The 24102-nt window shown below is 47.5% G+C and overlaps 1 protein-coding gene across 4 annotated transcripts in view; it reads left to right on the forward strand.

Annotated features, from left to right (window-relative positions):
• Positions 1-24102, forward strand: part of aadat (aminoadipate aminotransferase) — a 112257-nt gene that overhangs the window by 59862 nt on the left and 28293 nt on the right. For all 4 annotated transcript variants that reach the window (XM_073047873.1, XM_073047874.1, XM_073047872.1 and 1 more), the window contains exons 10-11: positions 8212-8273; positions 13032-13096. In XM_073047873.1, the coding sequence (XP_072903974.1) occupies positions 8212-8273; positions 13032-13096 (127 nt within the window). The remainder of the gene's footprint in view (positions 1-8211; positions 8274-13031; positions 13097-24102) is intronic.

Here is a 24102-nt window from a genome sequence, read left to right on the forward strand (position 1 = left end):
AACAAAAGCATGCACCAAACGCCTGCTGGATAAACTCCAGGAAACATGAAATGGACACGAATGGAGATCAAACCCAGTAAGTCTCGCAGTATCTCAATTGTCAAAGGCCGGCTCACCGACATAAGGTTTCGTATCAATGCTGAGCCAATACCAGCTGTCTGGAGAAGCCCATCAAAAGCCTCGGATGTTGGTACAACACAGACCTCAGAGCCACTGAGCAGGTGGAACAACTAAGGCAAGATACGATCAGTGGCCTCAAGCTAATCAACAACATGGCTCTCCCAGGGAGGTTGAAGCTTTGGTGCTTTCAGTTTGGACTGCTGCCCTGACTTATGTGGCCAATTACCATACATGAGGTCACTATGTCTCATGCAAATCGGCTGGAAAGGCTGATGAACTCACATGTGAGGAAGTGGCTTGGGCTACAGCAGCATAGGACTTTACGGGAACAGAGCCCTTTCTCTGCCAATTTCTAGCCTGGTGGAGGAACACAGATGTGCCAAAGCAAGGCTGGAAATGACACTCAAAAAATCTCGGGACCCAATCGTAAGAGGCGTTGCTGCTGCGGTAGCAACAGGGAAGAAATGGACCCCAGCCACAGCAGCGCTGGACGCAGAAGCCGCTCTCCGACACCAGGACATAGTGGGCTATGTCCAACAGGGCAGAGGAGGCTTTGGCCTTGGAGTAATGAAACCTACCTGGCAAAAGGCTACTACAACCGAACACCGGCACCTGGTGGTGGAGGAGGTGCGCCAGCACGAAGCAGCAGCCAGATGCGCCAAAGCAACATCCCAAGCCAAGCTAGACTGCTGGATGAGGTGGGAGGGTGTCGAGAGCAGGGAAATCACGTGGAGTGAGCTGTGGAGCATGGAGTCAAATAGATTGAGCTTTATCATCAGAGCAACATATGATGTCCTGCCCTCTCCTACAAACCTAAACCTTTGGCTGGGAGAGGATCCAGCCTGTCCTCTGTGTCCAGTTCCGACATCCCTCAAGCACATCTTGGTTAGTTGCAAGACCAGCCTAATACAAGGCAGATACACCTGGCAACACAACCAAGTGCTGAAGTGTTTGGCAGCTGAACTTGAGTGTAAGAGAGTAACCACCAATGCCAGGCCTCTCAATGCCCAGACAACGGTCCCACAACTACCATCCTTCATCCAGGAAGGAGAGAAACCGGGGGCTAACCCCTTGCCTCATGACTCATGCCCACTGAGTGCAGCCAGGGACTGGGAAATGCATGTCGATTTAGGCCAGAGACTTACCTTCCCATCTGAAATTGCAACGACCAACCTGCAGCCTGACCTGGTCCTTTGGTCCAACTCCTGTCTTTATCACTGAGCTGACGGTCCCCTGGTAGGATGCTGTGGATGGGGCTGCAACATGCCAACCTTGCAGATGAAGCAGAGGAGTGAGGCTGGAACGTAAAAGTGCGCCCAGTTGAGGTGGGGTGCAGGGGCTTTGTAGCCAGTTCCACCGTAAGGCTGCTGAGGGAAGGAGGAGTCAGAGGGCAGGCCCATAGGAAGGCAATCAAAGCACCTGCTAAAGTCACCAAAATGAGCATTCACTGGCTGTGGCTGAAACGAAGGGATGCTGTCTGGGCTGCCAAGTGACCAACTAGAGACTAACCGTGTAACACACACCCAGGTCTGATCAGCCTGTGGTGGGCCTGCCTCGGCTGAGGGTGTCTTGTGATAAAAGGCCGAAACACCCAGTGATGTCAAGGTACCCAACTGAAGATGTGTCGTAATGGTAGTGACATCATCTAGTGGTCATCTTTAAGAACTATTTCCACTCAAGTCAAGTGCAGAGCAGAAACTTTAGGGATTGTAATATCCAGTCCTATTAATCAAATTAGTGAGGTTGTGGAAAAGAACATCAAACTGGAACCATGAGGAGTGATGTAACTCTTGCTAGCACCATCCTCACCTTACTATCCATTACTCCGCTGGCATTTAGGGATGCAATGGAGGTCCTCCATCTCTGACCTTGGCCAATCAGGTGTAGAAGGATTCTTCATTGCTGTTTCTGTTTTGTTCAACCAGTTAAGGCTGTTAGCCCCAAGTTAAACCTCTGAACCTGAAGAACCAGTAGACCAGTTTTAGTTTGGCCTCTACCCTTTGACCTCTTTGGCATTGGTGACCCTATCGAGAGCCAAAACATAAAGTCCTGACTCCAGCCAATATAGTTCTTCGGGTCATTGAGGCACGCAAGCCTCCAAACCATGACAAGATCACGGTCCTTTTGGAGGAGCAGGACACTCTCCTGCCTCTTTAAAGATGGTGATTTATCCTGGCTCGGATAATCTCAGATAGAGTTATTGAAACTTTGGCAGTTTCATCTTGACAGTAGAGGAATGACACAGGAACAAAACAGAAATTGCAGGAAAAGCACTGGTCGGGCAACATTGATGGAAAGAAAAACAGTGTGTTTTTAGTCAATGACCTTCATCTGATTTTCCCTTGGTATGATCAGAACTGCCATACATTAGAATAGTAAATAGCTTTAATAATGGATTACGACAATTACAGGAATTGGGCAAATAATCAAGAGAAAGCCATTAAACCCTTCTAGCCTGTTTCATCATTCAAATAACTAATAGCTGATGTGTATTTTAGCTCCATTTTTCTACCTTGATTCCATACCTCTTCCAACTCTTGCCTTCAAAACCCGTCACATACAGGTTTTCAATTCACACCATTCTCACTTTTTAATTTTTAGAGGAAGGAATTTCAAATCTCCACTACCCTTTGGATAAGGAAGTATGTCCCCATATTGGCTTTGAATCACCTGTGTTCAGATGTAAGGCTTAAAACAAAACTAACCAGGCAGGGTGTAAAACCAGTAATTACCTCCCCTCTTTTTTATTATTGCTTTTGGTTTCCAGATAGATTAAAATTAGTTCTTAAAAAAATAAAATTCACATGTTGTTCATTCGGAGGTGGAGTATTTCTGTTACTTTGAAGATGAATCTTCACACTTATATAATTGTACTTTGAATCTTTGAAAACACATCGCCCTCTCCCCTCTCAGCCACACACATACACAAAATAAAATGTAATAATTTTACCAAGTTTCTGTATTCACGGTATGTTAGAGAGGCTTTGTCTTGCCACCCACAGCCTCTCCATACAATTCAGGGCTGGGCAAATGGTATATTATATAATAAATAGGAGATGGCAGAGATGATATAAATGTGAGTCATTTAAAGATATTTCCCCAGTACAAACTGATGAGATACAGTTTGGATTCTTGGCAGATCAATCCATTCAGATGGAATAAGATGTTCTATGCTTAACCTTTCAGAGCAATGATTACAGTATTACTTAATAGGATGAGAGTATGATTAGTGTAACTGGTTGATTGATGTTCAACACAGTTCCTATGCTACATGAATATTAGTAATCACGGGCAGTCTCACTACATTTGAAGTTGTTGTGGGCTCTGAATAATTCTTTTAGACTTACTGCTAACTCTGTTTTAAGAGTTATTGATTATGCAGTGAATCTCCTTTGTACTCAACCCACTTCCAAATTCACCAGCCATTTACTTTTCTTGGAAATATTGATTCAGGAATTGGAACTTCAGTGCATTCTAACGGTGTATGTGGTAACACATTGCATGGTAGTTGTGACACAATGGCTGAAATATTGTACATCAACTTTAAGACTTGATTTTAAACTCCTCCAGTCTTTTTCTTCCCCACAGATCTTGAAATCATAAGCCCATAAGAGTTAGGAGTAGAATTAACCTTTTGGCCCATCAAGTCTGCTTCACTATTTCATCATGACTGATTTGCTTAACCCTCTGTGCCCCATTCTCCTGCCTTTTCCCTGTAACCTTTGACTCCCTTACTAATTAAGAATCCATTAAAACCAGCTGTAAAAACATTCCCAAAAACTGGGCCACGGATTCGCCACCCTCAGGCTAAAGAAATACCTCCTCATCTCTGTTCTAAAGGGATGTCCTTCTATTCTGATGCTGTTCCTCGGGACCTAGACTCTCCTACTATTGGAAACATCCACCCCACATCCACTCTATCTAGGCCTTTCAATATTTGGTAGGTTTCAATGAGATTCCACCTTCATTCTTCTGAACTCCAGTGAGTACAGCCTCAGAGCCATCAAATGATCCTCATACATTAACACTTTCATTCCTAGGAAGATTCTCGTGAACCTCCTCTGGACCCTCTCCAATGCCAGCACATCTTTTCCTAGATAAGGGGCTCAAAACTGCTTGCAAGCCTGCAGGTGTGGTTTAGCCAACACTTTACAAAGTTTGGGAATACATCATTGCTTGGGATGATGGAATTCAACCAGGAAAAATATGAAAAAATTCGCTTTGGAAGATCAATTTTGAAGGCAGAATACAGGGTTATTAGCAGGATTCTTAACATTTTGGAGGAACAGTCTCATTTTCATGATTGATGTTCAGTCCCTATACACTTCCATCCCCCATCAGGAGGGCATTAAAGCTCTCTGCTTCTTTCTGGACAACAGACTCAACCAGTTCCCCTCCACCACCATTCTCTGCCGTCTGGCAGAACAGGTCCTTGCCCTCAATAATTCCTCCTTTTCCTCCTTCCATCTCCTTCAAGCCAAAGGTGATGCCATGGGCACTGACATGGGTCCCAGCTACGTCTGCCCTTTCATCGTCTACGTGGGACAGTTCATGTTCCAAGCTTACACCGGCATCGCTCCCCAACCCTTCCTACGCAACATCGACGACTACATTGGTGCTGCTTCTTGCACCCATACTGAGTTCGTGGATTTCATCAACTTTGCCTCCAACTTTGACCCTGCCCTCAAATTTACTCGGTCCACTTCTGACACTTCCTTCTCTTTCTCAAACATCTGTCTCCATCTGTGGAGACAGCCTATCTACTGATGACTCTCACAGCTATCTGGACTATTCCTCTTCCCACCCTGTCTCTTGTAAAAATGCCATTCCCTTCTCTCAGTTCCAGCATCTCCACTGTATCTACTCTCAGGATGAGACTTTTCATTCCAGAACAACTGAGATGTTCTCCTTCTTCAAAGAAAGGGGCTTCCCTTCCTCCTCCATTTCACACACATCTGCCCTCGCCCCTTCCTCTTGTCGCCAAACCAGGGATAGGGTTACTCTTGTCCTCACCTACCACCTTACTAGCCTCTGCGATTCTCTGTAATTTCTGTGGAGAGCGTTCTGACACGCTGCAACACTGTCTGGTATGGGAGTTGGGGGAGTGGAAAGAGGGTTGCTGCACAGGATCGAAAGAAGCTACAGTAAGTTATAAAATTAGTCTGCTCCATCTTGGGTACTAGCCTCAGTAGTATCCAAGACATCTTCAAGGAATGGTGCCTCAGTAAGGTGAGGTCCACTATTAAGGACCCCAATTACTCAGGACCTGCCCTCTTCTTATAGTTACCTTCGGAAGCCTGAAGGCACACACTCAAGGATTCAGGAATAGCTTCATACCCTCTGCCATTAGATTTCTTGACGATCCATGAAACTACCTCATTATTCCCTTTACTTGGCACTACTTACGTATTTTATCATTTATAATAATTTTATGTCTTTACTGCCACAGAACACAAAGTCTTGACCTATACATCAGAGATAATAAATCTGATTCTGATTCACAAAATTTAAAAAAAACATAAAACTGTACATTGTTAATTTAATAGGTTTAATTTTTTAATTTATTAATCTGCAGCTTTTGAAGAAAAGTGAATTGCTCTTCAAACATAAGACAGACATTTTTCTAGAAGTCTAAAGGGGAAGTGACCTTAATTACTATACTTCTGTGTTGGATGGATAAGCAGCCTGGCAAAAGAGATTATATATTCATGATGATTGATTTCTCACAAAGCAGTCAATAAAACAATTGAGCATTTAAATCACTTGATTATTCACTTGGCCTATTTGCTTATGACAACTCTAATCTACGTTGTAAGGGAGCATTCAGAGAAACTGATCCATCTCCTGGGGCAATTGATTATTTGTTCTTTTGCATTTCCAGCATTGCTAAGATTATCAGGGCTTTTAATTCGTCCATTCACCAAGGTTCAAATAGTTATTCTCTTTATTTAGTACCATTAATGTCACAAAGTTAACAGGAAGATTCTTAACAAACAGTTTTTACCCCAATCCACGTAAGGGGATATTAGGGCAGATGATCAGGAGCCTTGTACAGAAGGTAGGTTTTAAGGTGGGAAATAGAAGGGCAGCAGACAAGATCATTAGAAATTATAGAACATAGAGCATTACAGCACATTACAAGCCTTGGCCCACAATTTTGTGCCAAACTTTTAACCTACTCCAAGAGAACTAACCCTTCCCTGCCACATAGGCCTCCATCTATTCTATCACCCATGTGCCAATCTAAGAGTTTCTTAAACACACAAACACACACACACTTTTGTATAAAGAATGTACCTCTGATATTTTCGTATTCTTTCCTCCGATCACTTGAAAATTTTTCTCCTTCATATTAGCCATTTCTACTTGGCTATCCACTCAACCTATGCCTCTTATCATCTTGAATACCTCTATCAAGTCACTGCTTCACTTGTGTACCTCCTCCCCAGTGGTATTAACAAGAAGGCATGCCCAGATGGTTCTTAATGATGGATGACATCGCCTCTTAAAGATTTCCTTGATGATTTCCTCATGATAGAGCTGGCTGAGTCTACAACCCTGTGCGTTGGAGGCTTCATACAAAGCTGTGATACAACCAGTGAGAATGCTCTCCACAGCATATCTATTGAACTTTTCAAGAGCCTTGTCAACATACCAAATCTCAAACTACTATTGAAGTAGAGTCATTGCTGATTGCATTGATGTACTGAACTCAGGTTAGGTCCCTTGAGATATTGTTGCCCAGGAACTTGATCGTCTGAGATGTTGATGCCCGGGAACTTGACCGTCTGAGATGTTGATGCCCGGGAACTTGATCGTCTGAGATGTTGATGCCTGGGAACTTGATAATCTGAGATGTTGTTGCCCGGGAACTTGACCGTCTGAGATGTTGATGCCTGGGAACTTGATCGTCTGAGATGTTGATGCCCGGGAACTTGATCGTCTGAGATGTTGATGCCCGGGAACTTGACCGTCTGAGATGTTGATGCCCAGGAACTTGACCGTCTGAGATGTTGATGCCTGGGAACTTGACCGTCTGAGATGTTGTTGCCCGGGAACTTGACCGTCTGAGATGTTGATGCCTGGGAACTTGACCGTCTGAGATGTTGATGCCCGGGAACTTGATCGTCTGAGATATTGTTGCCCGGGAACTTGATCGTCTGAGATGTTGTTGCCCGGGAACTTGACCGTCTGAGATGTTGATGCCTGGGAACTTGACCGTCTGAGATGTTGATGCCCGGGAACTTGATCGTCTGAGATGTTGATGCCCGGGAACTTGAAGCTGTTCACCCTTACCACCACTGACTCCTTAGTGAGGACTATAGTGTATTCTAATGACTTCCTTTTCTGAAGTACTCAATCAACCTCTTCACACCAAATTGCATTGGGTTAAATTGTGTAAAATGTGAACACCTTGAATAATTATCCAGGAATTCTACCATGCTTAATTTTGTCAATGACTGAGTGGTATATTTTACACTACTGTATAAGTCACTTCATTTAATGCTCTAACCCTTTCCAAGAGCTCTCAATGTCAAATTATACACGGTTTTTTATGATAAATAATCAAATTCTTGAAGAATTTTCTCCATCACACCAGTTTCAGCTCAACATTTTTACGAATTCCTGATTAAATGGAATGAATACATTTCCAATGTATAGAATTCTGTGTCTAGAAAATCTCATCACAACTACTATAAAAAGTAATTAATCGGCAACTGATAGGATTTGGGCACTAACACTGTGAACCACCAGCCTACCCATTCCCATGGCATTCACAGCCAAATATTGCAGAGAATATCTTTCATCTGCTAGTGTTACCTGATAAGACCGTAAGACATAGGAGAAGAGTTAGGCCATTCAGCCCATCATGTCAGCTCTGTCAGTCGATCATGGCTGACTGATTTTTTCCTCTGAACCCCATTCTGCTGTATTTTCCCCATAACCTTTGATACCCTGAGTAATCAAGAATCAACCTCCTTTTTAAATATACCCAATGACTTGTCCACCACAGCTGTCTGTGGCAATGAATTCTACAGATTCACTACTCTGGCTCAAAAGAAATTCCTCCTTGTCTCTGTTCTATTGTAGATCCTGGTTTCTGAGCTGCTTCAGCAGTGGGGACAGAGTGGCTTTCTGGCACACGTTGACAGGTAAAGGTTTTCTCGTAACATCTACATCCTTGACTAACATCTTGAAATGGGACTGGAATAGTGATTCAAATGCTTTATTTTACCTTATTCACTCCAGGATTTGAAAATCGCTAGCAATGCAGCTTTTAGAGTCCACATTGAATCTAAGGGACCAGTTAATAACTAAATGCTTTTCCCTGTAAATTCTCTGCGCATTATGCCACTGGCGTGTGGGGCAGCAATGAAGGGCCTCCATCTCTGGTGGTGTTCAGGGCTCCCTTCATTGCCCCGGTAGTTCACTCTCACTCACACAGGTCCCAGGTGGAGACTCAGGAATACCGTCACACTCAGATGTAGAAGGATTCTTCATTGCTGTTTCCATAACAGTTTTGTTCTACTGGTCAGTTATTGGCCCTGAGCTGAGCCCCCGAACCTGGAGGACTGGTAGACCACTCATAGTCTGGCTTTTACCCTTTGACCCGAACAACAGCCAAGGCATAAAGCCCTGACTCTGGCTCTCCTGGTCATTGAGGCACACAAGCCTTCAAACCCGATGACGAGGTTGTGGTCCTATTGCAGGTTTCCTGTAAATGTCTGCAAGGACATGAATCTCAAGTTAGTATATGGTGTCCTGATGAAGGATCTCAGCCCAAAATGTTGACTCTTTATTCCTTTCCATACAGTAGATGCTCCTGCACCTGCTGAGTCCCTGTAGCATTATTACTCAGGATTTACAGCATCTGCAGACCTCTTGTGTTTACGTAGTGACATATACGAACTTTGGTAATAAATCTGCTTTGACTACTTTGACTTAAACTACTTCTGTGGGCAGTTAGGCCAGACCATTGGGTTTCATTTCCTTAAGGACATTAGCTTCAAAAGGAAGTTGGAAGAAAAGCTGAGGAAAGATTTGGTTAATTTACAATGAAATATCACTGGAGTGGATTAATTAGCCAGGATTAATATACAGTACTGTATAACCTCTGAGTGTGCTCCAAGATGGGGTACATTATTTATTTAGTTAATTCATTTAAAAATACAGAGTGGAAGAGGCCCTTCTGGCCCTTTGAGCCACCCAGCAACTCCCGACAGCCCCAATTTTACTGTAACTTAGCTAACCTAATCACAGGACAACTTACAATGACTAGTTAACCTACCCAGTTCTTTGGACTGTGGGAGAAAACTGGAGCACCCGAAGAAATCCCACACATTCCACAGAGACTCTTTACGGAGAATGCCGCGATTGAACCCCAAACTCCAATTCCCCAAGCTGTAATAGTACCACGCAAACTGCTACTCTACCGTGGCCTTGTTACAGAATGACACGGGTGAACTGGGAGGAAGGCCATTCAGTCCATTTTGGGTGCTCCAAATCATAAGCTTGGTAATCTTGCTCACAATTCTATTCCAATAACTCAATCCTCTTTCTGCTTCTTGGGTAGATCTGATTATTGGGGGCAACAGGTGGGATAACATCCCCAACAGGCAGACGTTGCTGACTGTGTCCCAGTGGCCCAGAGAGCTGAGAAACCAAAAGAGCAGAGCTGACCTGCATTTCCAGTTTGTTTATTGTCATTCATCTGTATACCAGTAAACGAAACAATGTTCCTCTGGACCAAGGCAGGACACAGTACATATAGCTCACCCACAACACTTTAATATTACCACAAATAAATTAGATACTAATCAGATATATTTTGGAAGACTGACGTTCAGCATGAGGTGCATTTACAGCACAAGTTAAAAAGGTAAGCAGTGTAACACTACAGGTGCTTGAGACCTGGGTGGTGGCCAGGGGGTTTGGAAATCTGTTTCCCACCCCAATAGTCCTTTCCTTAATGTTACACTACCTCCTGCCTGATGGCAGGGGTCAAAGTGATTTGGAAAAAATATCTGTATCTGTTGATATTCTTGCATTTCTGTGCCAACTTTTTTGATTCCCAGACATCCTGCAGTGTTTTTGTATTAAGTAGTTCGCTCTTGGATTGAAACCACTGCAATAATTTATAAAAGAAATGTGGTTACTCTACCATATTAGTTATCTTGAGTCCTGGATTAACGAGTGAGTCAAATGCCACCACAGCAACTGGGAATTCTAATCTGCAGTTAAATCAGAGTCCTACTTTGTTAATGGTGAGCATGAATTCCCAAACGGAGTCTGTGTAGCATCCACTTCAGGAGCACCAGACTCACAAAAGCAGTTACTTTCCCCAAGCAGTAAGGCTGTTCAGCACTTCCACCCACTAACCGCCCCGTCACACCCCCAGCCACCACTACTTCATTGCCAGTCCCTTTCTGTAGAGCCTGCTGTCACTTTATGGACATACAGTCAATCTCTGTACGCGGAGTGATTGATAAGTTCGTGGCCTAAGGTAGAAGGAGTCGATTTTAGAAAACCTAACACATTTATTTTTCAGCATAGTCCCTTCCTACATTTACACACTTTGTCCAGCGGTTGTGGAGCATACGGATGGACCTCCAGAAAGTGTCCACAGATGGGTGATTGATAAGTTCGTGGCCTAAGGTAGAAGGAGATGAGTTATACAGCTCTCGTTACATGCAGATGCAGGTCAACTCTTTGCATGATAATGCAGAAAGTTCGAAGTTAATAACTCATCGGGATGATTGATAAGTTTGTGGCCTAAGGTAGAAGGAGGTGACTCACTCTTTGGAGTGAGGTCGGATGAGAGCTGACTTCTTGTGTTTCTCGTGTACTGTCTGAGGCCTCCGTTGGTCAGGGTTGACCATGGATAATGCATCCTAGTTGTCTAGATACACAAGCCAGGGCAGTACGATACGGGGAGCAAGCTGTTGCCCATGTAGCAGGCTCCTCTTCGTGCATCTGATTAACCCGAAGGAACGGCTGAGCCCGATACAGTTTGGTACCGGCAGTGTCGCAGGAGTGGCCAGTCAGCGTAGGACTGCCTTAGGGACTCCAGCTCCAGATTTTCCCTCGGGGTTTACTCCCAAAGCCTTCCCCATGAGGGGTACGCCCGCAAGGCAGCAGAGGTTTGAGATCAGAATTTTCCTTCTCACAGATGAGCTGCTAACCACGGCTGACAAGCCCCATCTGCCTGAAGCGACTGGTTTTAAGGGGCCAGTAAACTGCCTTTGCCCCTTCTCCTGTCAGTAGAAACGGTTCATCAGGCTTAGTAGCTGAGCCACACAGGAAAGACTTGGTTGTCAGAGGCTATTTAAATACACGCCTCTGGGAGCATTTAATAGGCAGTGGGAGCTTGTACTAAAGAATGACTATTTTTCCCTTTTCCTTCATCTTTTCACACTCTTGCTCTCTCTTTGGTCCCCCTTTCCGTTTGCATGAATGTTCAGAGAGAGTTGAGACAGTCCCATATTCTAACTCCATAGATCCTCAGTAACCCTCTTCCAGTTTGCACTGTATTACAAGTTGTCCGTCTTTCACAAGGGACCCCATGAGGAATGATAAATGTTCAATTTAGAACACACAACATTACAGGACAGTAAAGGCCCTTCGGCCCACAATATTGTGCTGACCTTTTAACCTACTCCAAAATCAATCTAGCCCTTCCTTCCTACATAGCCCTCCATTTTTCTATCATCCAAGTGTCTATCCAAGAGTTTCTTAAATGCCCTAGTATATCTGCCTCTACGCCACCCCTGGCAGTGTGCTCCACATACTGCTGCTGTAATATTCTTTGTTTGAAATTACGGGTTCGCAGCCCGGGGCTCATGGACCCCTTGCTTGGTCCAAGGTGTAAAAAATATTGGCAACCCCTGTTCTAAATTGAGCATTTCCCGTTCCTCGAGTGGCCCCTTGTGTAAGTCCGACAACTCGTAATGCACTGCAAGTTGGAAGAAGGTTGTTGTTGGGTCTCTGCAGTTAGAATCTGGGACTATTTCAACTGAAGTACTCTAAAGGTCTTGCCTCTGACATCCTCCCACCCCCTATACTTTCCTCTAATCATCTTCAAATTATGCCCATTTGTATTAGCCATAAAATAATTTGTGATTTCCAAGCCATGATTTTTTTTTTTTAATTTTCATTTTATTTACAGATACAAAACAGTAACAAACTCCTCAGAGAGAGTGGCAGGAACTGAGCCTTGGTCGATGTCGCTGTGTTAGTGTCATGCTAGCCACTACACTAGTGTCTCACCCAAATTTACTCAATGCAATTGCACAGAGGCGGCATCTCACAGATGAGAACTGAGAGCAACTAACAGAAGATGTTAGTTTTTAGTGAACTTCAAAGTATTTTTTATTTTGAGATGCAGTACAGTGACCTGCCCTTCTGGTCCAACAAGACAACGCTGCCCATTTGCACCCATGAGACCAGTTACCCCATATCTTTGGAATGTGGGAGGAGACCAGAGCCCTGAGAGGAAACCCCGGTGGTCACGGGGAGAAAGGAGAAACTCCGGGCGGACAGTGGTGGGAATTACTTTGCTGACTGTGTCGTTGCCATTGTTTTAGCATGACACTACTTTCTTCTGACTATTCCTTTAACACAGCGAAATTAACTTCCCTGCAAAAAAGAATCAGCTGGAAGAACCTAATGGGTCAGGCAGCGTCTGTGGATCACGTTTCCGTGCCAGACTAGCTTGCCCAGCACTCCCTAATCCGTACCTGTTTGGAATGGGGGGGAAAGCAGAGCACACAGACATGAGGAGAATATACAAATTCCTTACAGGCAGCAGTGCAATCGAACCCGCCTCACTGTAGCGCCTAAAATAAATGCAACATGTTACTGCACCAGTGACTGATCTTGAACTGTCTTTCTGTCCATTCTTTCCCTGATAGAGTGATTGAGTTCTACAGTAAGCAGAGGGATGCCATGCAGATGTCTGCTGAAAAGTGGTTGAAAGGTAAGGGCTTCAAAGCTATCGCCCCAAATGCCGGTGTGAGCAGTGAGAATTTAAAGTTACTGATCCACCAGTGTAGGCTGTGGCTGCCTGAGAATTGCACTTCCTACACTGACAGTGAGAAACTGGCCCATCTAGTCCATGCCGAACTCCTATTCTGCCTGGTTCCATCTGCCCTCACCTGGACCATGCCCCTCCCATTCACATACATCCAAACTTCTCTTAAACATTGCAGTCAAACACGTGTCCACCACTTGCTCTGGCAGCTCGTTCCAACTCGCACCACCCTCTGAGTGAAGAACTTGCCCCTCATGTTCCCCTTAAATACACCTGACTCCCCATGACTACTTCCAAAGTATCTCCTGACCTCAACTATCTAAAGGACTATGACTGCAGATGCGTGGGAATAGCACCACCCACAGATTCCCCTCCAAATCATACACCATTCTGACTTGAAAGACATCATCTTCCCTTCATTGTCACTGGTTTAAATCTTGGAATTCACTCCCCAGCTCACAGTAGTACCTTCGCTCTCCCTGTGCCTGTCGAACCCCCTCCTGGATGTTGCTATTCTATCTGCTTCCAGTACCTTCCCTGGCAGCTCGTTCCAGACACCTATCCCTACCCTTATCTTCCAAATCTCTATTAAAAAGAGTTTGCCTGATAGAGGGGTACAAGATGATAGGGTGCATAGTTTGAGTGGACAGCCAGAGACTTTTTTCCCCGGGGTAAAACTGGCCAACATAAAAGGCGTAACTTTAAGATATATGGGAGGAAAGTTAAGGGGGGGGATGTCAGCCCACTTACTTAAGAAGTGGGCTAAGAAGTGGCAGATGGAGTTCAACCTGGAGAAGTGTGAGGTGGTACACTTTGGAAGGACAAACTCCAAGGCAGAGTACAAAGTAAATGGCAGGATACTTGGTAGTGTAGAGGAGCAGAGGGATCTGGGGGTACATGTCCACAGATCCCTGAAAGTTGCCTCACAGGTAGATAGGGTAGTTAAGAAAGCTTATGGGGTGTTAGCTTCATAAGTCGAGGGATAGAGTTTAAGAGACGCGATGTAATGATGCAGCTCTATAAAACTCTAGTTAGGCCACACTTGGAGTACTGTGTCCAGTTCTGGTCGCCGCACTATAGGAAGGATGTGGAAGTATTGGAAAGGGTACAGAGGACATTTACCAGGATGCTGCCTGGTTTAGAGAGTATGGATTATGATCAGAGATTAAGGGAGCTAGGGCTTTACTCTTTGGAGAGGAGGATGAGAGGAGACATGATAGAGGTGTACAAGATATTAAGAGGAATAGACAGAGTGGACAGCCAGCGCCTCTTCCCCAGGGGCACCACTGCTCAGTACAAGAGGACATGGCTTTAAGGTAAGGGGAGGGAAGTTCAAGGGGGATATTAGAGGAAGGTTTTTCACTCAGAGAGTGGTTGGTGCGTGGAATGCACTGCCTGAGTCAGTGGTGGAGGCAGATACACTAGTGAAGTTTAAGAGACTCCTAGACAGGTATATGGAGGAATTTAAGGTGGGGAGTTATAAGGGAGGCAGGGTTTGAGGGGGCACAACATTGTGGGCTGAAGGGCCTGTAATGTGCTGTACTATTCTATGTTCTATGTTAATCCATCACCCCACTGGGACAAAACAGTATCTCGCCAGAGTCCTTAGTCCTGGGCTAGCCTTTCAAGTTGTCCCCCAGTTGTAGCCCATCTTCTAGATGAAGATCCTTCCTTCCCAGGGATGCTGTCTTTGGAGCTCCTGTTGCCATTTCTGTAGTGTGGGGTTTTTAGTGGGTGAGGTTGCTAGCTGCTTGTCCACCGTCCTCCTTTCACAGCTGGGCTTGGGACTACTCATGCTGGAGTTGGGGGAGGGTGTCAACGTAAGTTTTCTTTTACACGGAGTACGTGCAGCGCACTGCCAAGGCTGGTGTGAAGGCAGATACTATGTTGGGGACATTTAAGAGAATGTTTGATAGGTAAGTGTATGAAAGAAAGATGGACGGTGATCTGGGAAGGGGAGGTTAGGCTGATCTTGGGAGTAGGCCTGTGCTGTAGTGTCTACATTCTATTTTCTAAACTTTCTCCCTCTCAACTTAAAGCTATGCCCTCTAATGTTTGACATTTCTAAGAAGAGTCGGTCTGTTTACATTATCTATGCCTCATAAACCTCCATCAGGTCACAATTCAGCTTTTGCAGTGTCAGCTTTCCTCACAGTGAGATAATTGCTTTTCCAATAGTTATTGATGCATTGTTGCAAATCATAAGACTGCTTAGAGAATACCAAAACCACGACCTCTACACTTACAGCACCTTCCAAACCCAGCATCTCTACACTTACAGCACCTTCCAAACCCAGCACCTCTACACTTACAGCACCTTACAAACCCAGCATCTCCACACTTACAGCACCTGCCAAACCCAGCACCTCTACACTTACAGCACCTTACAAACCCAGCATCTCCACACTTACAGCACCTTCCAAACCCAGCACCTCTACACTTACAGCACCTTCCAAACCCAGCATCTCCACACTTACAGCACCTTCCAAACCCAGCATCTCCACACTTACAGCACCTTCCAAACCCAGCATCTCCACATTTACAGCACCTTCCAAACCCAGCACCTCTACACTTACAGCACCTTCCAAACCCAGCACCTCCACACTTACAGCACCTTCCAAACCCAGCACCTCCACACTTACAGCACCTTCCAAACCCAGCACCTCACACTTACAGCACCTTCCAAACCCAGCACCTCTACACTTACAGCACCTTCCAAACCCAGCACCTCCACACTTACAGCACCTTCCAAGCCCAGCACCTCTACACTTACAGCACCTTCCAAAACCCAGCATCTCCACACTTACAGCACCTTCCAAACCCAGCACCTCTACACTTACAGCACCTTCCAAACCCAGCATCTCCACACTTACAGCACCTTCCAAACCCAGCACCTCTACACTTACAGCACCTTCCAAACCCAGCATCTCCACACTTACAGCACCTTCCAAACCCAGCACCTCCACACTTACAGCACCTTCCAAACCCAGCACCTCTACACTTACAGCACCTTCCAACCCAGCACCTCTACACTTACAGCACCTTCCAAACCCAGCACCTCCACACTTACAGCACCTTCCAAACCCAGCACCTCTACACTTACAGCACCTTCCAAACCCAGCACCTCTACACTTACAGCACCTTCCAAACCCAGCATCTCCACACTTACAGCACCTTCCAAACCCAGCACCTCTACACTTAAAGCACCTTCCAAACCCAGCAATCTCCACACTTACAGCACCTTCCAAACCCAGCATCTCTACACTTACAGCACCTTCCAAACACAGCACCTCTACACTTACAGCACCTTCCAAACCCAGCATCTCCACACTTACAGCACCTTCCAAACCCAGCACCTCTACACTTACAGCACCTTCCAAACCCAGCACCTCTACACTTTCAGCACCTTCCAAACCAGCATCTCTACACTTACAGCACCTTCCAAACCCAGCACCTCTACACTTACAGCACCTTCCAAACCCAGCACCTCTACACTTACAGCACCTTCCAAACCCAGCACCTCTACACTTACAGCACCTTCCAAACCCAGCACCTCACACTTACAGCACCTTCCAAACCCAGCACCTCCACACTTACAGCACCTTCCAAACCCAGCATCTCCACACTTACAGCACCTTCCAAACCCAGCACCTCCACACTTACAGCACCTTCCAAACCCAGCACCTCACACTTACAGCACCTTCCAAACCCAGCATCTCCACACTTACAGCACCTTCCCAAACCCAACACCTCCACACTTACAGCACCTTCCAAACCCAGCACCTCCACACTTACAGCACCTTCCAAACCCAGCACCTCCACACTTACAGCACCTTCCAAACCCAGCACCTCTACACTTACAGCACCTTCCAAACCCAGCATCTCCACACTTACAGCACCTTCCAAACCCACACCTCCACACTTACAGCACCTTCCAAACCCAGCACCTCCACACTTACAGCACCTTCCAAACCCAGCACCTCCACACTTACAGCACCTTCCAAACCCAGCACCTCCACACTTACAGCACCTTCCAAACCCAGCACCTCCACACTTACAGCACCTTCCAAACCCAGCACCTCCACACTTACAGCACCTTCCAAACCCAGCACCTCCACACTTACAGCACCTTCCAAACCCAGCACCTCTACACTTACAGCACCTTCCAAACCCAGCATCTACACACTTACAGCACCTTCCAAACCCAACACCTCCACACTTACAGCACCTTCCAAACCCAGCACCTCCACACTTACAGCACCTTCCAAACCCAGCACCTCCACACTTACAGCACCTTCCAAACCCAACACCTCCACACTTACAGCACCTTCCAAACCCAGCACCTCCACACTTACAGCACCTTCCAAACCCAGCACCTCCACACTTACAGCACCTTCCAAACCCAGCACCTCTACACTTACAGCACCTTCCAAACCCAGCATCTCCACACTTACAGCACCTTCCAAACCCAGCACCTCTACACTTACAGCACCTTCCAAACCCAGCATCTCCACACTTACAGCACCTTCCAAACCCAGCACCTCCACACTTACAGCACCTTCCAAACCCAGCACCTCCACACTTACAGCACCTTCCAAACCAGCACCTCCACACTTACAGCACATTCCAAACCCAGCACCTCCACACTTACAGCACCTTCCAAACCCAGCACCTCCACACTTACAGCACCTTCCAAACCCAGCATCTCCACACTTACAGCACCTTCCAAACCCAGCACCTCCACACTTACAGCACCTTCCAAACCCAGCACCTCCACACTTACAGCACCTTCCAAACCCAGCATCTCCACACTTACAGCACCTTCCAAACCCAACACCTCCACACTTACAGCACCTTCCAAACCCAGCACCTCCACACTTACAGCACCTTCCAAACCCAGCACCTCCACACTTACAGCACCTTCCAAACCCAACACCTCCACACTTACAGCACCTTCCAAACCCAGCACCTCCACACTTACAGCACCTTCCAAACCCAGCACCTCCACACTTACAGCACCTTCCAAACCCAGCACCTCTACACTTACAGCACCTTCCAAACCCAGCATCTCCACACTTACAGCACCTTCCAAACCCAACACCTCCACACTTACAGCACCTTCCAAACCCAGCACCTCCACACTTACAGCACCTTCCAAACCCAGCACCTCCACACTTACAGCACCTTCCAAACCCAGCACCTCTACACTTACAGCACCTTCCAAACCCAGCACCTCCACACTTACAGCACCTTCCAAACCCAGCACCTCTACACTTACAGCAACTTCCAAACCCAGCACCTCCACACTTACAGCACCTTCCAAACCCAGCATCTCCACACTTACAGCACCTTCCAAACCCAGCACCTCCACACTTACAGCACCTTCCAAACCAGCATCTCCACACTTACAGCACCTTCCAAACCCAGCATCTCCACACTTACAGCACCTTCCAAACCCAGCACCTCCACACTTACAGCACCTTCCAAACCAGCATCCTCCACACTTACAGCACCTTCCAAACCCAGCATCTCCACACTTACAGCACCTTCCAAACCCAGCACCTCCACACTTACAGCACCTTCCAAACCCAGCATCTCCACACTTACAGCACCTTCCAAACCCAGCACCTCCACACTTACAGCACCTTCCAAACCCAGCACCTCTACACTTACAGCACCTTCCAAACCCAGCACCTCCACACTTACAGCACCTTCCAAACCCAGCACCTCCACACTTACAGCACCTTCCAAACCCAGCACCTCTACACTTACAGCACCTTCCAAACCCAGCACCTCCACACTTACAGCACCTTCCAAACCCAGCACCTCCACACTTACAGCACCTTCCAAACCCAGCATCTCCACACTTACAGCACCTTCCAAACCCAGCACCTCCACACTTACAGCACCTTCCAAACCCAGCACCTCCACACTTACAGCACCTTCCAAACCCAGCACCTCTACACTTACAGCACCTTCCAAACCCAGCACCTCTACACTTACAGCACCTTCCAAACCCAGCACCTCCACACTTACAGCACCTTCCAAACCCAGCACCTCCACACTTACAGCACCCTTCCAAACCCAGCACCTCCACACTTACAGCACCTTCCAAACCCAGCACCTCACACTTACAGCACCTTCCAAACCCAGCATCTCCACACTTACAGCACCTTCCAAACCCAGCATCTCTACACTTACAGCACCTTCCAAACCCAGCATCTCTACACTTACAGCACCTTCCAAACCCAGCACCTCCACACTTACAGCACCTTCCAAACCCAGCACCTCTACACTTACAGCACCTTCCAAACCCAGCACCTCTCACTTACAGCACCTTCCAAACCCAGCACCTCCACACTTACAGCACCTTCCAAACCCAGCACCTCCACACTTACAGCACCTTCCAAACCCAACACCTCCACACTTACAGCACCTTCCAAACCCAGCATCCTCTACACTTACAGCACCTTCCAAACCCAGCTCCTCTACACTTACAGCACCTTCCAAACCCAGCATCTCCACACTTACAGCACCTTCCAAACCCAGCATCTCCACACTTACAGCACCTTCCAAACCCAGCACCTCCACACTTACAGCACCTTCCAAACCCAGCACCTCTACACTTACAGCACCTTCCAAACCCAGCACCTCCACACTTACAGCACCTTCCAAACCCAGCACCTCTACACTTACAGCACCTTCCAAACCCAGCACCTCCACACTTACAGCACCTTCCAAACCCAGCACCTCTACACTTACAGCACCTTCCAAACCCAGCACCTCCACACTTACAGCACCTTCCACACCCAGCATCTCTACACTTACAGCACCTTCCAAACCCAGCACCTCTACACTTACAGCACCTTCCAAACCCAGCACCTCTACACTTACAGCACCTTCCAAACCCAGCATCCTCCACACTTACAGCACCTTCCAAACCCAGCACCTCTACACTTACAGCACCTTCCAAACCCAGCACCTCTACACTTACAGCACCTTCCAAACCCAGCATCTCCACACTTACAGCACCTTCCAAACCCAGCACCTCTACACTTACAGCACCTTCCAAACCCCAGCACCTCTACACTTACAGCACCTTCCAAACCCAGCATCCTCCACACTTACAGCACCTTCCAAACCCAGCATCTCCACACTTACAGCACCTTCCAAACCCAGCACCTCTACACTTACAGCACCTTCCAAACCCAGCACCTCCACACTTACAGCACCTTCCAAACCCAGCACCTCTACACTTACAGCACCTTCCAAACCCAGCACCTCCACACTTACAGCACCTTCCAAACCCAGCACCTCCACACTTACAGCACCTTCCAAACCCAGCACCTCTACACTTACAGCACCTTCCAAACCCAGCATCTCTACACTTACAGCACCTTCCAAACCCAGCATCTCCACACTTACAGCACCTTCCAAACCCAGCACCTCTACACTTACAGCACCTTCCAAACCCAGCACCTCTACACTTACAGCACCTTCCAAACCCAGCACCTCCACACTTACAGCACCTTCCAAACCCAGCATCTCCACACTTACAGCACCTTCCAAACCCAGCACCTCCACACTTACAGCACCTTCCGAACCCAGCACCTCCACACTTACAGCACCTTCCAAACCCAGCACCTCTACACTTACAGCACCTTCCAAACCCAGCATCTCCACACTTACAGCACCTTCCAAACCCAACACCTCCACACTTACAGCACCTTCCAAACCCAGCACCTCCACACTTACAGCACCTTCCAAACCCAGCACCTCCACACTTACAGCACCTTCCAAACCCAACACCTCCACACTTACAGCACCTTCCAAACCCAGCACCTCCACACTTACAGCACCTTCCAAACCCAGCACCTCCACACTTACAGCACCTTCCAAACCCAGCACCTCTACACTTACAGCACCTTCCAAACCCAGCATCTCCACACTTACAGCACCTTCCAAACCCAGCACCTCTACACTTACAGCACCTTCCAAACCCAGCATCTCCACACTTACAGCACCTTCCAAACCCAGCACCTCCACACTTACAGCACCTTCCAAACCCAGCACCTCCACACTTACAGCACCTTCCAAACCCAGCACCTCCACACTTACAGCACCTTCCAAACCCAGCACCTCCACACTTACAGCACCTTCCAAACCCAGCACCTCCACACTTACAGCACCTTCCAAACCCAGCATCTCCACACTTACAGCACCTTCCAAACCCAGCACCTCCACACTTACAGCACCTTCAAACCCAGCACCTCCACACTTACAGCACCTTCCAAACCCAGCATCTCCACACTTTACAGCACCTTCCAAAACCCAACACCTCCACACTTACAGCACCTTCCAAACCCAGCACCTCCACACTTACAGCACCTTCCAAACCCAGCACCTCCACACTTACAGCACCTTCCAAACCCAGCACCTCTACACTTACAGCACCTTCCAAACCCAGCATCTCCACACTTACAGCACCTTCCAAACCCAACACCTCCACACTTACAGCACCTTCCAAACCCAGCACCTCCACACTTACAGCACCTTCCAAACCCAGCACCTCCACACTTACAGCACCTTCCAAACCCAGCACCTCCACACTTACAGCACCTTCCAAACCCAGCACCTCCACACTTACAGCACCTTCCAAACCCAGCACCTCCACACTTACAGCACCTTCCAAACCCAGCACCTCCACACTTACAGCACCTTCCAAACCCAGCACCTCTACACTTACAGCACCTTCCAAACCCAGCATCTCCACACTTACAGCACCTTCCAAACCCAACACCTCCACACTTACAGCACCTTCCAAACCCAGCACTCCACACTTACAGCACCTTCCAAACCCAGCACCTCCACACTTACAGCACCTTCCAAACCCACACCTCCACACTTACAGCACCTTCCAAACCCAGCACCTCCACACTTACAGCACCTTCCAAACCCAGCACCTCCACACTTACAGCACCTTCCAAACCCAGCACCTCTACACTTACAGCACCTTCCTAACCCAGCATCTCCACACTTACAGCACCTTCCAAACCAACACCTCCACACTTACAGCACCTTCCAAACCCAGCACCTCCACACTTACAGCACCTTCCAAACCCAGCACCTCCACACTTACAGCACCTTCCAAAACCCAGCACACTCTACACTTACAGCACCCTTCCAAACCCAGCACCCTCCACACTTACAGCACCTTCCAAACCCAGCACCTCTACACTTACAGCAACTTCCAAACCCAGCACCTCCACACTTACAGCACCTTCCAAACCCAGCATCTCCACACTTACAGCACCTTCCAAACCCAGCACCTCCACACTTACAGCACCTTCCAAACCCAGCATCTCCACACTTACAGCACCTTCCAAACCCAGCATCCTCCACACTTACAGCACCTTCCAAACCCAGCACCTCCACACTTACAGCTCCTTCCAAACCCAGCATCTCCACACTTACAGCACCTTCCAAACCCAGCACTCTCCACACTTACAGCACCTTCCAAACCCAGCACCTCCACACTTACAGCACCTTCCAAACCCAGCATCTCCTACACTTACAGCACCTTCCAAACCCAGCACCTCTACACTTACAGCACCTTCCAAACCCAGCATCTCTACACTTACAGCACCTTCCAAACCCAGCATCCTCTACACCTTACAGCACTTCCAAACCCAGCACCTCTACACTTACAGCACCTTCCAAACCCAGCATCTCCACACTTACAGCACCTTCCAAACCCAGCACCTCCACACTTACAGCACCTTCCAAACCCAGCACCTCTACACTTACAGCACCTTCCAAACCCAGCACCTCCACACTTACAGCACCTTCCAAACCCAGCACCTCCTCACTTACAGCACCTTCCAAACCCAGCACCTCTACACTTACAGCACCTTCCAAACCCACACCTCACACTTACAGCACCTTCCAAACCCAGCACCTCCACACTTACAGCACCTTCCAAACCCAGCACCTCCACACTTACAGCACCTTCCAAACCCAGCATCTCCACACTTACAGCACCTTCCAAACCCAGCACCTCACACACTTACAGCACCTTCCAAACCCAGCACCTCCACACTTACAGCACCTTCCAAACCCAGCACCTCTACACTTACAGCACCTTCCAAACCCAGCACCTCTACACTTACAGCACCTTCCAAACCCAGCACCTCCACACTTACAGCACCTTCCAAACCCAGCACCTCCACACTTACAGCACCTTCCAAACCCAGCACCTCCACACTTACAGCACCTTCCAAACCCAGCACCTCTACACTTACAGCACCTTCCAAACCCAGCATCTCCACACTTACAGCACCTTCCAAACCCAGCACCTCCTACACTTACAGCAACCTTCCAAACCCAGCATCTCTACACTTACAGCACCTTCCAAAACCCAGCACCTCCACACTTACAGCACCTTCCAAACCCAGCACCTCTACACTTACAGCACCTTCCAAACCCAGCACCTCTACACTTACAGCACCTTCCAAACCCAGCACCTCCACACTTACAGCACCTTCCAAACCCACACCTCCACACTTACAGCACCTTCCAAACCCAGCACTCTCTACACTTACAGCACCTTCCAAACCCAGCACCTCCACACTTACAGCAACCTTCCAAACCCAGCACCTCTACACTTACAGCACCTTCCAAACCCAGCACCTCCTACACTTACAGCACCTTCCAAACCCAGCACCTCCACACTTACAGCACCTTCCAAACCCAGCACCTCCACACTTACAGCACCTTCCAAACCCACACCTCTCACACTTACAGCACCTTCCAAACCCAGCATCTCTACACTTACAGCACCTTCCAAACCCAGCACCTCTACACTTACAGCACCTTCCAAACCCAGCATCTCCACACTTACATGCACCTTCCAAACCCAGCATCTCCACACTTACAGCACCTTCCAAACCCAG

The sequence above is a fragment of the Hemitrygon akajei genome, chromosome 6 (assembly GCF_048418815.1).
Source record: "Hemitrygon akajei chromosome 6, sHemAka1.3, whole genome shotgun sequence".
Classification (NCBI taxonomy): Eukaryota; Metazoa; Chordata; class Chondrichthyes; order Myliobatiformes; family Dasyatidae; genus Hemitrygon; species Hemitrygon akajei.